This window comes from Lonchura striata, chromosome 1, assembly GCF_050655825.1.
Source record: "Lonchura striata isolate lonStrDom1 chromosome 1, ASM5065582v1, whole genome shotgun sequence".
Lineage (NCBI taxonomy): Eukaryota > Metazoa > Chordata > Aves > Passeriformes > Estrildidae > Lonchura > Lonchura striata.
The window spans coordinates 118,108,256-118,125,871 of record NC_140703.1 but is presented as its reverse complement, the minus strand read 5'-3'; the positions used below and the strand labels follow the sequence as shown (position 1 = coordinate 118,125,871).

At 48.6% G+C, this 17,616-nt stretch overlaps 1 protein-coding gene across 7 annotated transcripts in view; it reads right to left on the bottom strand.

Moving 5' to 3' along the window:
• The window catches only part of ITSN1 (intersectin 1), a 106,401-nt gene that overhangs the window by 64,132 nt on the left and 24,653 nt on the right, over positions 1–17,616 (bottom strand). For 6 of the 7 annotated variants that reach the window (XM_085587476.1, XM_085587463.1, XM_021538736.4 and 3 more), the window contains exons 2-9: positions 14,918–14,977; positions 13,663–13,755; positions 12,943–13,006; positions 6,599–6,759; positions 5,033–5,209; positions 4,375–4,468; positions 2,209–2,309; positions 1,475–1,538 (exon numbers count right to left, since the gene is read on the bottom strand). In XM_085587476.1, coding sequence (XP_085443602.1) covers positions 1,475–1,538; positions 2,209–2,309; positions 4,375–4,468; positions 5,033–5,209; positions 6,599–6,759; positions 12,943–13,006; positions 13,663–13,755; positions 14,918–14,945 — 782 coding nt within the window. In that variant the 5' untranslated portion in view covers positions 14,946–14,977. The remainder of the gene's footprint in view (positions 1–1,474; positions 1,539–2,208; positions 2,310–4,374; positions 4,469–5,032; positions 5,210–6,598; positions 6,760–12,942; positions 13,007–13,662; positions 13,756–14,917; positions 14,978–17,616) is intronic. The other variant, XM_085587493.1, reaches the window with a different exon arrangement.

Below are 17,616 nucleotides of genomic sequence, written 5' to 3'. Positions count from 1 at the left end.
GGAAAGGCTCTTCCCCAGAGGTGCTAGTACTGCCCAGGGAATGGGCACGGCCCCGAGGCTGCCAGAGCTGCAGGAGCCTTTGGGCAGCGCTGCCAGGGATGCCCAGGGTGGGGTTGGTGGGGTCTGGGCAGGGGTGGCACTGGGGGATCCCTGGGAGTCCCTTCAGCTCAGGATCTGTTTCTCCAGTGTGCTGCACTCTAATAATGCAGGGAAATCTCCCATGATACTGTGAAAATTCAATGGAAGTAAGTGATACATTCTTCTGAAGTCCCAGGGCACAGGACGTTGCCGATGGGATTTAAATTTGGGAGACAATCACAGCCTCACTCAAGCCACACCTGTGACACTGAACTCCTCAGGCTGGAGCACAGGAACAAGCCAGGAGACTGGGAATGCAGCATGCACAGAAGTGACTGATCAGCTGGGTCCACACCTGGGGCAGAACTCCCAGGACAGCCCAAGGCTCAGCATCAACTCTTCCCTTTGAGTGTCTGAGTCAGGGATTCCAGCCCCAGCACAGGCTGACACACCTCACCCCAGAGCAGGGCCCAGGAAAGGACCAGCAAGAGCTGGAATATCCCCTCCTTATCTCAGTGCACTGGCAGCTCTCAGTGCCCCCAGCTGAGTGAGTCCTGTTTGCAGCTCCTGCAGTGAGCTGGTGGCAGCTGCCTGCCCACACAAGCACTCCAAGGCTGGCAAAAGCAGAGCATTTCTTGGTTAATCATCTGCTGGGGGACTGGGCTGATTTGTTTTTATCCCTTTGTTAGGAAACAGAGAAGGAAAGAGTGGTTTTTAATTTATAACACAACTCCCAGTGCTTTGCAAAGAGAACAAGTGCAGTTGAATGGCCTTGTCAGAGTGACTGCACCACTGCCATCCTCACACTGAGCCCCTGGGCCAGCTCCAATGCTCCTCAAGCAAACACTCCTAAAGGACAGAAGTTAATTAGGAACAACTTCCCATGGGGCAATAAAAACATAATAAAGTTCAGCAAACAACAAGTTGGAAGGCAAAAGGGAAGCTGAGACAAATGCTTTTAAAATCCATTATTGTACAGGTCTGTAAGTCCAGTCCCTGGGAAACCAGCCCTCCCATAGCCATGGAAAAGGCAGAGAAACCCCACAGAAAGTGTGGCTTGGGTTAAGCTTCCTGTTCTACCACCTCTGCAAAGGTAAATGTGTACCTGGTGCTCAGTCAGGGGATGTGGAAGGCACAGGGTGCTGAACATCTGCTCTGCCTAAAAACCCAGCACTGAACCACAACTTTCAGAACATCACACAAAAGATGCTCCTGGTGCTCTTGCGGAATAATATTAGTAAAGGCATAGAAGTGCAGGTTTTGTTTATAAAGTTACACATAACAAAGAGCAACGTGATTTATCAGTGAGACTGAAAATGGAGAAAACCCCATGGGCTCCAGTGCAGAGGTTTCAGAACAGTTTGTGTTTTGATGGAAATGGAAACATTTATTTTACCATATTGTAGCCAGCTGAGCCTGGGGTAAACTTGACTGCATGAGAATCGTTCTTGCTTGGGGACCTAAAAAGGAAACAAATATTAACAAAATAAGCAAGAGATGCAAACCAGAAGGAATTTGGCTCCCCAAATAACCAAGAAATAATACTTCACTTCTGCACAATAACCACAGAATCCCAGACTGGTTTGAGTTGGAGGGACCTCAAATCCCACCCAGTGCCACCCCTGCCATGGCAGGGACACCTCCCACTGTGCCAGGCTGCTCCAGCCCCAGTGTCCAACCTGGCCTTGGGCACTGCCAGGGATCCAGGGCAGCCCCAGCTGCTCTGGGCAACCAAATCCCTCAGATTGAAATCCAAGAAAGCTCTAAACCACAAAGACATGCGCACCAGAACTGGCAAAATCAAACCAGGTGACCAGTTCTAGTCTCTCCCTGGAACTGGACACTGCTCTCAGCAGTGGGTGAACCAAGCACTGGAAATGGCTGCACAAGTTTTCACAGAATACACTGTGCCCTTTTCCCAGGGTCAACTTTGCAGAAAATAAAGGAAAGATGGGGATAAAATGATCCCAGTGGCAATGAATATTTGCTTCTAAACAAGAGCATTAAGCACCTGGGAGATTCAAACAGAAAAATGCTGACGAGCCTCTTACTACATGAACAACACCCTCAGTGGCATTAACTTGGCTCTTCCAGCTCCAAACAAGGGGACAACAGAAGCTGTGCCAGTACCTGTCAGGTGTCCACTCATGGTTTTGTCGTGGCTGTTGAAGAGCTGCCGGTACTTGAGCCGTGAGGACTGAGGCACGGCCCACTCTGCCACGGCAGGAGAGCTGCAAGGACAGCAGGGAGAAGAGGGAGAGCTGGAGATTGCATCTCATAAAGGCCATGAGAACAACCACAGAGTCATTAATCACAGCAGGGTTTGGGCTGGAGGGACCTCAAATCCCACCCAGAGCCACCCCTGCCATGGGGACACCTCCCACTGTCCCAGGCTGCTCCAGCCCCAGTGTCCAGCCTGGCCTTGGGCACTGCCAGGGATCCAGGGCAGCCACAGCTGCTCTGGGCACCCTTTGCCAGGGCCTCAGCCCCCTCACAAAGAGGCTGAAGTGCTGCACTGAGATCAAGTTTTATGCCTGAAAATGTTCTTTCCTCCAGTTTTGCTGTGAGGGTGGGGAGGTCCTGAGGTGTCCCAGACAGCTGGGGCTGCCCTGGATCCCTGGCAGTGCCCAAGGCCAGGTTGGACACTGGGGCTGGAGCAGCCTGGCACAGTGGGAGGTGTCCCTGCCATGGCAGGGGTGGCACTGATGAGGTTTAAGGTCCCTCCCAACCCAAACCATTCCATGATTCCATGATCTAATATTCCTTGCTATTCCTGAAACCACCACAGGTTTGACCACTTGTTTGCCAACATTTATCCCAATTCAGTCTCTTGGAAGATGGTTTGTTTTTCAAGAGTTTTGCAGGAACCTAAATAGTTCAGAGAGCTACAGGATTATACCTAAACACATAGCAGGAAATGCAGAATAACATTTTATTCCGCCTTTAACTGCTTCTCTTAGCCAAATAGAGCTGATGAAGGAAAACAAATGTAAAATATACTGGAAATGTAGAAAAAAAGGTGTGAAAAAGCCACATCTGAACGTAAAGTTTCTCATAATGGAACAAGTGAGGAATGTAATATTCCCAGTTCTAATCCATTCCCATAACAGGCCAAGTTGATTTGCAGCTCTCATTTCCCAGGCTTGATGGCTGAGAAATCCTAATTCTGAAAAACAAGGAGCAGAGTTTTTCTGCCTTTAGGCACATTCAAACTTTATCCTTTTTTTGACCTTATAAAAAGGACAAGACACATGACAAGACACAAGCCAGTATCTCTATTTCTATTTTTGATTTCCAAACTCTTGAGCTTTAATAATACCCCTTCATGGGAGCAAAGCAAAAACAAGCTGTCCCTTCAATAATGAAAATAAGAAAAAAGGCCAAATATTTAATTTTTACCCATAAGAATTCCTCCTCAGTTTTGCTGGATTTGGGGGTTCCAAACATTTTAATTTCTGTGTTACACATAAATTATACCACAGCATCCCTATTCTGTTTCTGGCCAGTTTAGCTTTCAGAGAGATGAATTGTTTTGAAAGACTTTTAATTATTTCCCAGTACTGAGTAGTATCAGTTATCTAATAGCAGGGCAATAGACAAGCCTGCAGAAGGAAATGAAAATAAAACCAGATCATTTAATTGTGTCCCAAGCTATTTTCCTCTTGCAAAAAACCTGTGCCATAGATCCGTGAGCCAGATGATTTATAAGTACTTTGGGAAATCACTCTCTTAACTCCTCTCAGGAAGTTTTATTTGTTAGATCCATTTTTTTAAACCACAGTGAAATATTTTTTGCCCAACCACATGTTTTTCTAGGCCTCGGAATAATCTAAAAGCCCTTAAAGTGATTTTTCACACAGAACTTGAAGAATATAGAAGAAACAGTGATGTAGAGTGCATTTAAAATATGAGACCTATTAAATATTTTGCTTTTAGCAATTACCCTGCAGTTGCTAATTTTAAGTAATGCATTACTTGTTTTGTTTTCCCAGTACCAGGAGTGTCTGTGCACGATGCAGATTTTGTTTATAGAAACAAAATCTATAGAACAGCAAATTCTGTTCTAAAAATCAAGTGAAGATAATGTCAGCAGTGTCAGTAGTTAATAACTTTATTTCCATGATTCCTGCTCCTGGAGCATTAGGAAGGTGGAGTAAAGTCACAGCACCCCACAGAAAACTGAGGTGGTACCTCTGCAGAACTGATTTCTGCCAGAACTATTATTTCAGATGACCACTTTGGAAAGGGAAGGAGTTTTTCCAGCCCTGGGGACCCAACCCCCTGGCCCAGCCCCACCTGGCCACGTCGAAGGATTGTGCCTTTTGCAGCTTTGCATTGAGCTGAGCTCCCGGCCCGGAGCGGCTGAAGGAAGAACTCTTTGGCAAAGTGGCTGGGAAGAGAGAAAACAGGGATTTATTGCTATTCACAGTGAACTAGACAATTCCCATGACATTCATTCAGCTCCTACATCAAGTTACAAGCACTGTCTGATGGGAACTTTTTAACAATATACAGATCAGAGAGTCCAGCATGACGGGGAAACACAAGGGCACTTCCCTCACATCTTTTTACTTCCACAGCTTTGTGGAAACCCTGTTGACACCAAATTATATTTAGGTACATGTTAGAAACCATATGTAGTTCAGTATTAAAGTCACCCTAACAAAGAGCAGTACTTCAGTAGCTACAAGGAGACAGGAGAGGCCCGATTTCCAGGCAACAGCTTCCTGGCAAGTTCATCTCTCCAAGTGCTGTTTTATTTTCTCACCACGAGGGACTCCTGCGGGAGGCCATGTCCACATTCCTTCTTTTAGCTCTTCTCCAAGTGTGCCAAGTGGGCTAAAGCAAAGCACAGTCCTTCCCCAAAGGCATCACTGGAGTGGCTAATCCCATGTGTCCCGAGGAAACGCGGGGGAGCTGTTAGGAGCAGGAGACAGAAGTGAGAGCAGCGTACCGGGGTGAGCGAAAGCAGGCAGGGGCTGGATGACAGCAGGAGCTCCGTTAGCCAGGGGAGGGACGGCGGCAGGGACAGAGGACACCAGTGGGGGGGACATCCCCACGACTGGGATGGATGCCATGGGCACCGGGGCCACAGTGGTGAGGGATGGCATGTTGGCAATGCCCCCGAGACCTACGGGCGAGAAAAGCACAGGTTGGTTTTGGCACACCCGACACCTCCAGGGGCAGCTCCCACCCCTGGGATACCCTCCCAGCCCGGGGCAGGGACACAGGGCACAGGGCCAGCCCCACGGCAGGGACAGCACTGCCCCAGCTGTCCAGCAGCCTCTGCTGTGAAAGGAATCGTGTGCCTTGACCTGAGTGAGGAGCCCCCAGGCTGCCCCAGAAGCTGCAGGGCTGGTGCTGCAGCCTTTGGCTGGGATGAGACAGGGCAAAGCTGATGGGAGAGCAGAGGAATGAGAGGCTGAGGGTAAGCACAGCTGCAGGGAACCAGGGGGGTTAAGGAGGGCCAGTGGTGCCAAGGGAAGAACGAGGGGTGTGCACACAGCTCATATCAATCTACAGGGAATGAGAACAGGGGAATTACCCATTTGGCTGGGTTTTGTGGGGGTTCATTTCACTTTGCCTTTTCTCACTTTACCCTGTATTGGCTCTGCCCAGTTTCACTGTCTTCTTCCAAAGAATTTTACTTCTGACTGTAAAACTTGTGGGGGTTACAGTGCATCAAACCACACTGCTGCAAGCAGTTTATCAAAGGCACTGTTCCCTTTCCTCAGGACATTTAGATGGAATACTGCGAATTAGGAATTGTTCCCTGGCAGGGTGGGCAGGCCCTGGCACAGGGTGCCCAGAGCAGCTGGGGCTGCCCCTGGATCCCTGGCAGTGCCCAAGGCCAGGCTGGACACTGGGGCTGGAGCAGCCTGGGACAGTGGGAGGTGTCCCTGCCATGGCAGGGGTGGGATGGGATGGGCTTTGAGGTCCCTTTCATTCCAAACCATTCCATGATTCCCAGGCACCAATAATCCTGAGCCACAGCCAAGACTAAAGCAGAAAGGGAAAGAACCTCCCATGACAGGACCAAGGTGTCAGAGGTTTGGCTTTATTTGGTTATTTTCCTCTGCCCATCCCATCTTCCCTACTCTTTTCCTAGAAATGATGGTGACTTTGGCAATACTTCATCCCAGCAGCTCCTACCAGAGCAGCACTGCTCATCAAAGCAGAAGGTGCAGGGATTGTAAAAAATCAAGAACAACAGAGCAGAGCTTGCCAAAGTTGGAGATCCACTAATGCCAACAGGTTAAACTACAATTCTAGCCCTTTGGAATGCACTAGCCCTGCTACCTGAGCCTTGTTTTGTTTGGAGCAGTGCAAACCTGAAGCAAACAGGAGCTCAGCTCAGGTAAAAGCCCAGTCTCAGTGCATGTGCAACATCTGGGTTTCAGTGCATGTGCTTTCAGAAGCACCATTCCCTAAAATTTTCCTGGAGAAACTGCAAAAGGCCAATGGAATTGCTGCAGTCCCAGGTAACAAGGAGGGAAATGGAGGAGAACAGGGATCTTACCAAATCCTGGGGCACCAGGCAGGGCGAGGGGCGGCTGCTTCATGACGGGCGGCAGCGCGGCTGGGAGCTGGTAACCCTGGAGCTTCAGTTTGATGAGTTTCATAGCTATGGAAAACTCCAAGGGATCCATCCTCCCATCATTGTTCATGTCAGCTAGAGCCCTGCAAAACACAGTGTTCGCACAGTTACACCCTGCAGTTAGGAACTTCAGGCCTTGCACCAGGAGCAGGCTCACATGAGTGTGGATATTCAAGGCTGACAAAGGGGCTGGAGCCCCAGGAGGGGCTGAGGGAGCTGGGAAGGGGCTGGAGAGCTCCTGAGGGAGCTGGGAAGGGGCTGGAGAGTTCCTGAGGAGCTGGGAAGGGGCTGGAGAGCTTCTGAGGAGCTGGGAAGGGGCTGGAGAGTTCCTGAGGAGCTGGGAAGGGGCTGAGCTGGAGCAAAGGAGGCTCAGGGGGACCTTGTGGCTCTCACAGCTCCTGCCAGGAGGGGACAGCCGGGGGGTCGGGCTCTGCTCCAGGAACAGGGACAGGAGGAGAGGGAACGGCCTCAGGCTGGGCCAGGGCAGGCTCAGCTGGGACAGCAGCAGCAATTTCCCCATGGAAAGGGTGCTCAGGCCCTGGCAGGGGCTGCCCAGGGAGCTTTGCAGTGCCCATCCCTGCAGGTGTCCCCTGGAGGTGGCACTGAGTGCTCTGGGCTGGGGACAAGGTGGGCATGGGCCCAGCTGGGAATCCCTGGGCTGGGAGGACTTTTCCAGCCCCAGGATTTGGGATTCTCACTAATTTCCACCCAAAGCCATGCCAGGCTAAAACTAAGACACTATTTAAACTTAAGAGTTCTTTGATTTCTTTCTTTGGGTGATTAATAAATATTTTTGAAGTTGCTTTTCAGCCCTTGGAGGAATTACAACGAAGCATCCAGAACAAATGCAGCTGTACAAAAACTGCAAAATCACACCAATGAAAGCACAGGGTCCTAAAGCAGCACCACAAGAGAAGCAAATCACTGAGTCTGCAAATCTGTACTTTAACTCCACTTAGAACATTCTTTAAATCTGTGACTCCCCTCAGCACTGCTCCATCTGCGAGTGTGCAAATGTGTTTTCAATTAAACAATAGCACTCAAGATGAAACATTGAGCCTAGGCCTTGAATAGGCTTTCAGGGGAAGGAGTCTGACTTAAACAGTCTGCTTTTTGTTCCTTGCCTTGCTAGCTAAGAAAACCCAGCTCAGCAGGGAATAGGGGTGGGAGCCTGGGGGGAGAGAAGCAGGAAGAAGAGTGTCAGTTCCTGCCACTGCACACCAAAAACTCCTGAGCAAATGCACATCAGAAATAGCTGTAAACTTACTTTTACAGAAATAGCAGAAACTTACTTTAACAGAAATAGCTCTAATCTTACTTTTCAACATCATGCTTACTTCTTTGCATCTGTTTGAAGAGTTAAGTACAGCTTTCAGCACTGGGGTAATACAGATTTTTAAATCCATGTATTTACTTCTATGTCATGGGTGTGGTTGAACCAGAGCTTCATTTCTCATCAAATTCCTCTCAAAGACAGCTTTTGTGCAACTAAGTGAAAGTTAACCCAAAATTATTTATAGCTGATAACTATCAGCTATTTATAACTGATACACAAGGAGACAGCCAGGCATAAGTAGTGGCAAAATGGAAATCCTCCCACTCCAAAAAAAAACCCCTACAACTGGAAAACCCCCATGGAGTGGCAGATCCCAGCAGGGAGCAGCACAGGTTTAGATCCCCAGCAGCATCAGACACTCCAAACCCCTCCAGAACTCCTAAGAAAGGATTTCCAGTGGTGTAGCTGCCTTAATCCACCAGTTCTGATGCCATGGGGCTAAATAACAGAATTAAAATCTGGGAGAAGCATTTAAAGAAAGTCTGGAGAGGACACTGAGACACAGATACTGATATCCTTAAAAAGCATGTGCTGCACCTGTGCCTGGAAGATGCTGAATCCCAGAATGCCAGGCTGGGCAGAACCTCAAGGCTCATTTCATTCCCACCCCTGCCATGGCAGGGACAGCTCCCACTGTCCCAGGCTGCTCCAGCCCCAATGTCCAACCTGGCCCTGGGCACTGCCAGGGATCCAGGGGAATCTGGGAATTCCATCCCAGCCCTGCCCACCCTGCCAGGGAACAATTCCCAATTCCCAATCTCCCACCCAGCCCTGCCCTCTGGCAGTGGGAGCCATTCCCTGGCTCCTGTCCCTCCATCCTTGTCCCCAGTCCCTCTGCAGCTTTCCTGGAGCCCTTCCAGGCCCTGGCAGGGCTCTGAGCTCTCCCTGGAGCTTCTCCTCTCCAGGTGAGCCCCCCCAGCTCTGCCAGCCTGTCCCATAATAGTCTTACCAGTAGCCTCTACACCTGCAAATACTTTGATTTATAAGATAAAACCCCTTCTATTAATAAGCACAGACAGACCCTCAGTGGGTTCTATCCCTGACCAGGAAAATACAGGAAGAGTAAAGATCACCCTGTAGGAACTTTGGCTCTCCAGGCACCATTTCCTGCTGGAACACAGCAAATCTTTGCATCCTATATGGGAAAACATTCACTGCCCAGCAATCAGAAAATCTGATGTGCACCAGTGTCACTGCTCTCATTGAACTCCAATTCACATCAGCAGCTGTAGCTTTTCATTCAACATCTGACCTTCTGTGAACTCCTTTACTCTACACCAACAGCTTAATTACTGAAATTATCAGCACAAATATCAGTGCAGAGAGTTGTATGTACCCCCCAGAATTTCTCCAGTTTTACAGAGTGCAAAGAAAAAGCAGCTTTTGTCTGACAAACTCTTCCTGCAAAAATAGGACACATTTCCATTTCTAGTTGCAGAAGTTGGTGTCAGGCTGCTGGATTTTACTGTGCTGCTATGGAATAAGCAGCACCTGAAATGCAGGGAACCAGCAAACACCATCTAATTCCACTAATTTCTGCTCCTAATGAAATTGGGGACAATGTGGTGCCCTTGCATTTGCTTCATTTGTGGCCTGGCCGGAACCAGTGCAGAGTAAATGGATTAAACATTGGCTAAATATTTATTATCTTCTGTAGGCCAGGCCTGTGTTTGTATCTAATGACAAGAGCAGCAGTGGGCTCAGCACCACCCCAGGGCTCAGGTGCTGACAAATCCTTCCCCATGGATCTTGTCCTCCTCCTTTCTCTCATCCTTTCTGCAGAATAAAAAGCCAGCTTGATTACTTTTGCATGTATGAGGTGCAGAAACTGAATACAGGCACTTTTCCCACCAAACATGCTGTAATCAGCACACAAACCACCTGTCCATGAAAGCAGGGCTGTGTTAAAGCAGGGATCACTGTGCAGTTCCCAAAGCTGGACTGATTTAGCTGGACATTCCCCCCAGGTTGCACAGTCCCAGATGTGTCACAGCCACGAGCATGAGCAGCTCTCAGGTGTCTGTGGATGCCTGGGCAGGAAGCCACAGCTCCCAGAATTACCCCACTGTGCCCACCCTTGGACACAGATTTAGGAAGGCTGGGAGGGATGCAGATGTCAGGAACAAGGAGGTCACCCAGCCACTCTGTCCTGATAAAATAAGTAACTCCAAATGCATGGAGAACGGCTGGCATTGATTATTTCAGTTCTCCTTTCATTCCAGGGGCCAGGCCACACAGGAGATGCTCTCTGAGGCCCCATTCCTCAGGGCTCTAAAAAAAGGCAGATTATTCTGCTTAAGCACAGTTATCTCCCAAGCCACTGCAGGCCCAGCTCAAAGCCCAATTAGAGGCTTCTTAATTGATCACCAGCCTGGAGAGTCTGCAGCTGGTGAAGGGCACAACAGCACCGAAGCTGTCATGGCAGACCATAATACTTCACTCCTGTGCTCACTGAGGTCCCAGAGACTTCTTTCCTTGCATGAGGAGTACAAGGGACACAGGAATTCTCACTGCTAATAAAAAGTGCTGTTTCAAAGGACTGAATCCTGGGGAAGCTTTTAGGGGCCCAGAAATGAGGGGAGGGATTGATCAGATTTATTCCTCGTGTCCCTCCAGCTGTGAGGGATCCTTCAGCAAACACAGGCCAGGCTTTTCTCCCATTATTCCAGTCAAATCAGGAGGATGATGAAGAATAGGAAAACACTTCCAGAACAGCACACCCAGACAGACAGACAGACAGACACTTCCTCAGGGACTCCCCTGGATCCCTGGCAGCACCCAAGGCCAGGTTGGACACTGGGGCTTGGAGCAGACTGGGACAGTGGAAGGTGTCCCTGCCATGGCAGAGGTGGGATGGGATGAGGTTTAAAGTCCTTCCCAACCCAAACCAGTCTGGGATTTCTCAGATCACAAAATTAATTCCAGAGTTTTACAATTTGATTTAACTCAGGGAAGGAATTACTTTCCTTCCTTGAGGAATCCTGTACCTCCCCTTCTCTCCCAGTAACAATCAAATGCCACTTCCACTGACTATTCCAGGAGCAAACACTGATGGAAGAGCACTTTCCTGCAGCTCCCATCTCTCAGAGATTTTGGGCTCATTACTCCAGAACTCCCCCTCCAAAGTACTCAAGGATCTGCATAAAGATTTTTACTGAAATATTTACTTGTTTTAATTCAGAGATGACTGAAAACAAAACAAAACAAAAAAGACAGAAAGGAATGTCCATGAGCTGCTTTATGATTTAGAAAGGCAGCTTGAATAAGTTTTAGTTCAGCTTCATTAACAAAAATGTGCAGGTCTTGTCTCTATGACAACTCCAGAGGGAGTGGAATGATTCCCTTCCTCTCAAGTGCCTGGAAAACTGAATAATTCAGAGAGGAAGAGATCCTTAGTCAGACTATTTACAACTGTTTGGATTTGTTAACACCTATTTAAAGCCAAGGCCTATATAAAATTTTTGGAGAAAGGATGTCTTGTTTAAGAAAAAACTTCTTTCCTTGTTTAATTCAGAGGCAAGAGAAGTTCCAAAGGGACATTTGAACACTCACTGAGGCTTCAGCAAATAAGACGACCAGTCCAGCTTTGACATTTGTAAGATGAGGATAATCAGAAAAGAAAATAAGCTCTTTATTCAAAAGCCATGTAGGCCTGGGCATGCAGATTTCCAAAGCAATTAAATAATTCTCTTTCTCCTGACAGAGAAAAATTCTGCCTTTAACAGTCCTTAACTGCACCAGAAAGTTTCTGTAACGGCAGGAAAAGGGAACAGGTTTCCCCAAAGTTCTCTCTCTCTCTTACCCAATCTGGAATGAAAATCAGTTTTAATTCTCTGTCTCACACCAATATCTGTACTGGTAGTAATATTATTAATGCAAACCAAGAAGAATCATGGATTCCTGGAATGGTTTGGGTTGGGAGGGACCTCAAAGCTCATCCCATCCCATCCCAACACCTCCCACTGTCCCAGGCTGCTCCAGCCCCAGTGTCCAACCTGGCCTTGGGCACTGCCAGGAATCCAGGGGCAGCCACAGCTGCTCTGGGAATTCCATCCCAGCCCTTCCCATCCTGCCAGGGAACAATTCCCAATTCCCAATCTCCCACCCAGCCCTGCCCTCTGGCAGTAGGAGCCATTCCCTGGCTCCTGTCCCTCCACACACAGGTGCAGGCCTGGCAGGGCCAAAGCATTTGGAGCAGAAACACTTTCATTCCTGCAGGAAAATCTGGCAGTGTTGGAATGTCTGTGCTGTGTAAGGGACAGCAGATTTGATCTGGCAGAACTCACCAAGGAGTGACAAAAATTTCCAATTTCAAGCTTGGACTCCAACTCCAGACTCTGTCAATCTTCATTTTTGTAGCTAACACTCCAGGTGTTGCCTAGGCTCTCCCATTAGCAGATTTATTATTAATTACTGGGCTTAGCAATTGCATAATTGTATTGTAGTCAGTTTTAACAGAGCTGAAAGCATTTAGAAATTTGAAATGTGGGTTTGAAACTGCCAACTTCCAAAATGCCATTTGCTGGGACAGCCCAGGGCCATCGGCCTCCTGCCCACCTGGGCACCTCGGGCTCGTGCCCAGCCACTGCCACCAGCACCCCCAGGGCCCTTCCCAGCCCCTGTGCCCAAGGCTGGAGTGCTCCATGGGGCTGTGCTGACCCCAGGGCAGGAGCCAGCACTTGTTCCTGTTGACCCTCACCCTGCTGACCCCAGCCTGCCCAGATCCCCCCGCAGAGCTCCCTGCCCTGGGGCACAGCCACACCACCCAGCCTGGCACTGCCAGGGAGCCCTGGATGCAGATCCCCACAAAGAGCCTGAGCAGGGCTGGCCCCAAGCCTGGGCCTGGCAGCCCCAGGAGAGCTCAGCCCCAGCTGGACTCAGCCCTGCCCCAGTGTGCCCCACACACAGCCTGTGCCCACCCCACACTCACCATATCTGTGCTAGCACTGGCTGAGGTAACCCAGATTGGAAAAAAAAGTTCCTGGCTTGATCACCTGTAAAATAAATAGGACATGGCTTCAGCTTCAGCTCCAAACACCTGGCACAGGGAATGGGGAATCAGGAGGCAAAACCATCTGCAACAGAAGCCCAACCCATTCCATGACTGATGATCATGTACAAAGCACTAAGAAAATCCAAGGTAACAAAACAAAGTAATGAAGAGGAGGCCTCCTATTGCTTTTAAGACCAAAGTTTGATGAAAGTTTATTAGGATCAGTGCAATTCCTTGATTTGGAGCTTTGCTTCACACTGCTTCAATCAGTTCTGCATTTAGATCTTTCCAAGAGGTCAACCATGCTGATGTCAGTGCTGTACAAACAATTTCTAAACCCGATTTCAGTTAAATAGACACACCTTTATTTAATCAGACCTTTTATTTATCACAATATTAGTGTGGTGGGCTGACCCCAGGCACAAAGAACCCATCACTCCCTTCCACTGTAGGATGGGGAAGAGAAAATATCAGAAAATAACAGAAAAGTTTGGGCTGATGTGGCAGAATATTTGGACAATGGGACATAAAATAAGAAATATCTGTTCAAATTTTCTAATTATTTCCCCATATGTCTCCCAGGCAGCTCTGTACACATTTAAGCTCACTAGTTAAGATTTAACTAAACAAAATTAGAAGTGGAAATTCTTTGTTTACCAGTGATAAATCCAGCAGTTGGTTTCAGACTATGGAACTGTTGATCATGTTTTGCTCTCTCCTCCACAGTAATAGCCCAGATATCCAGGTTGCCTGGTTCAAAAGAAAAGGAGAAATGACATTAAGAAACATTCCCTAAAAAACACCCTCTTTTATTTCTGAGTGTAATTATCTCACAGCATTCTGGGCCTCCTCAAACAAGCCAAGGGTGGGAGGTCATTTGCCCCCAGAGCACAGAGAGGTGAAATTCCAGCTCCTTTACCTGCAAAGGCACCTCTTCCCCCAGTATCCCTCCTGACCCTGCCCAGAGAACAGCCCTCAACACATGCTAAGTGCAACCAGAGCAGCTTCTGTCTCAGCACTGATATTTCTCTTTTGTAACCCTTCTGCAGATCAGCTGCAGAACTCAACTCCCAAATGGATTCCCAGGATCTGAAGGGGCCTGCAAGGAAGAGGGACTGTTCATCAGGAACTGAGTGACAGGGATGGGTTCAGACCCAAAGAGGGGAAATCTGGGTGAGTTATACAGCAGGAATTGTTCCCTGGCAGGGTGGGCAGGGCTGGGATGGAATTCCCAGAGCAGCTGGGGCTGCCCCTGGATCCCTGGCAGTGCCCAAGGCCAGGTTGGACACTGGGGCTGGAGCAGCCTGGGACAGTGGGAGGTGTCCCTGCCAAGGCAGGGGTGGAATGGGATGAGCATTCCAACCCAAACCAGGCTGGGATTCTGTGATTTCACGTGAGTAGCAAAAATTCCTGTCCCTACTGCACTGCCAGGGCCCATCCTGGATTTTTCACTGCATTTCCAGATGCTGCAACTTCCCCTGCTGTAAATGAAGAGCTAAAAAATGTGTTACTTTTGTTCTGACCTAAATGTGGGTGATGGGACAAGAAGGGAAAATCTGGAAATGATACCACCCAAAGGCTGGACCTTTCAGCGACAAACAAGTCCAGGAACCCTGAAAGGAAAAAGCATCTGCACTTCTCCAGTGCCAGTGGAGCAGAATGAGGTGGTGCCACTGCCTGAGCAGCCTGGTGGTGTCCCTGCCTGCCCTGCAGGGACACAGAGTGGGGCTGGAAGGGATGGCTGCAGCACACAGGGCTCTGTGCTGTTGGCTGGGAGGTGTCTGCAAAGCCACCACAAAGCAGTTCAGAATGATGCACGAACATTTCCCTAGAGAAAGCCCTTGGAAAGGAACACGTTTACGCCAAGTTTTTGCACACAGGAACAGTGCAGAGCACATTAGAAACCACTTACCCCCAAAAGCTGTTGGAAACTGAGCCATGGTTCTGTCACTTTTAGCTTGTTAATAGATGCCTGAAAAAAAAAAAAAAAAGAAATATATATTTGACACAGTATCTTCAATTTTCCATATGATTTTCTGTATGATTAATTACTACAGGAAAAAAAAGGCAGTGAGGAAGCAGGATTGTAACAATACTTCCCACACCAGCTGGGACTCACAACACTCAGCGTCTCATTTTTGCACTTCCCTGTGTATCTGTGAGGGCATCTTCCTACCAGCAGACAGCTACACTGCTTTAAGAGTGGCCTCAAAACCAGCCTTTATTTATAAATAGCCAGAGATGGAGTGAGGGCAGAGCTCAGTTAGATCCCAGGGATGCTGCTCCAGGCTCCATGACTTTCCTGAGTGTCACAAGCCCTGCTGTTGCTTAGGAGGGAAATTGGCTCCATTTCCAAGTGCTGCAACCCAACGTCAGTGATCTGGTTTTTATTCCTGACAGCAAATGCCCTGCCTTGCTCAGGTCCCTTTGTTTTAAACCACACACATGATAAAGATTAAACCCCATGTCCTGCTTTGTCCCAGCGCAGACCTGAGGAGCACCAAGTGCCCAAGGTGGAGTGGAGCCTGCAGGAGAGCACCACTGGCTCTGCCAACAAAGCCACCACACAGGCTCCAAATTTCATCGGGACACAGAAAAGGAAAAACATTTTTCTTGCTGCACACAAAGGCTGACATGAGCTGCCTGAGCCAGGGGACAATGAGCAGCACCGGAGCTGCACAACAATGAGCCATGGCCTCTTGTCCTGTGAGATTCCACTCGTGTCTTCCAGGCAACAGCAGAAAGGCAAAGGGGAACAGAATCAGGAGAATCATTTAGGCTGCTTGAACGGCAGCAGAAATTTATCAATATCCCTAAGAAAAGGCATTCACTTGCACCAACAATTTCCTTTTGTCTGAATCACTGTTTGCTCCCCTCCCCATCCCCCTTTCACACTTCCCACATTCTCTTCTGGCTTCCAACTTGGGAACCTCCTCTGTATCCCCTGCCCAGATGTCCCTGCACAAACCCCTGGCACTTTTGCCAGCTAGGCTCCCCAGCAGTTGGAATTTAGGGAATGATGGGCGCAATCCTGGCTTTTTCCTCCTAATTCAGCCAAGCAGGTGACTCCAAAGCCCTGTGCCCCAGGCCAGGGCAGGCACCTGATGCTGCTCCCTGCACAGCAAGCGTTATCCCAAAAATTTCAAACTCCAGGTGCAGAGATCCAAGGGTTCAGAGTGAACCCCCCGAGCTGTGGGGCTCTCCCAAAAGCATTCCTGAAGTGCTGAAAGATCAGCACTTTTATCTTTGCCTATGTTTTCTTATTGTTCTCTGCTGTGGGAAAGAACTCAGTGATGCTGCTGGGTTTTATGACTGCAAAGAAACCTTGAGGAAAAAATAAAAGGGGGGCAAAGGAAGAGGAAAAAAAACGAGGAAGAAATAAAAACAAAACAAAAAACCCCAAACAAGCCAAAGGAAAACTAAAACAAAATGAAACTTAAAGGAAAAAAAACACAAACCAAACAAACAAAAAAACCAAACAAAAAACAATCCCCACAAAAAAAAACACACACAAAAAAAACCCCACACACACAAAAAAAAAAAAAAAAAAAAAAGGAGAAAAATCAGGAAAACCCAAAAGCAGAAGTCCCTGAAGTCCCCCCTCTCAGAGCCCAGGCAGTTTCCATATTATCTGTTCCTTTTCAGCACAAGGGGAAGCAGCAGAGCATTTACAGTGCTCAGCCCTTCAGGGAAGAGCCTCCTCCACAGACTGCCCAGGATTCCAAAGGAATTGTCTTCCCTTTACCTTGAACACAGGAGGAAGAGGAGAGGCAGTGGGAAGTCTGAACACCAGCCCCATGCTGGATGCCAAGGAAAGCAGAAACTACTCAAAAGAATTTCCAGAGGGTACAAAAAAAAAAAAAAAAAAAAAAAAAAAAAAAAAAAAAAAAGCGAGAAAAAAAACCAAAAAAACCAAAGCCAGCTGGGGGAATGGAGAGAAGGAGCACAGAACTGTGGTTAAATGTGAGAGGCTGAAACCCAAACCAAAGCTGACTGCAGACAGAGACAGGGAAGCAAACTGAGGATAAGGCAAATCTCTCTCCTGCTGGAATATGCTGGAGTTTGCTGCTCATTGCTGATGGATCACCTCAGTTCCACAAGCACAGGTTTCACTGGGCATCACTGAGGTGACACCAGGGGCCCCAAGCCTCCCTCCCAAAGGTTGGACCAGATGATCTTTTGAGGTCCATCCTGTCCCAAGTTGCTTTGTGATTGAAGGGCTCAGAGATGGAGAACAGATATTATTTATGCCCAGAAACATCTGGCACAGTTGTTATATTATAAAATATCATATATATGTAAAGTATTGTGAAGCAAATAAACCAGCACAGGATCCCCAGGGCTGGCAAAGCCCTCCCAGCCCAGGGAGTCCCAGCTGGGCCCCATGCCCACCTTGTCCCCAGCCCAGAGCACTCAGTGCCACCTCCAGGGGACACCTGCAGGGATGGGCACTGCAAAGCTCCCTGGGCAGCCCCTGCCAGGGCCTGAGCACCCTTTCCATGGGGAAATTGCTGCTGCTGTCCCAGCTGAGCCTGCCCTGGCCCAGCCTGAGGCCGTTCCCTCTCCTCCTGTCCCTGTTCCTGGAGCAGAGCCCGACCCCCCGGCTGTCCC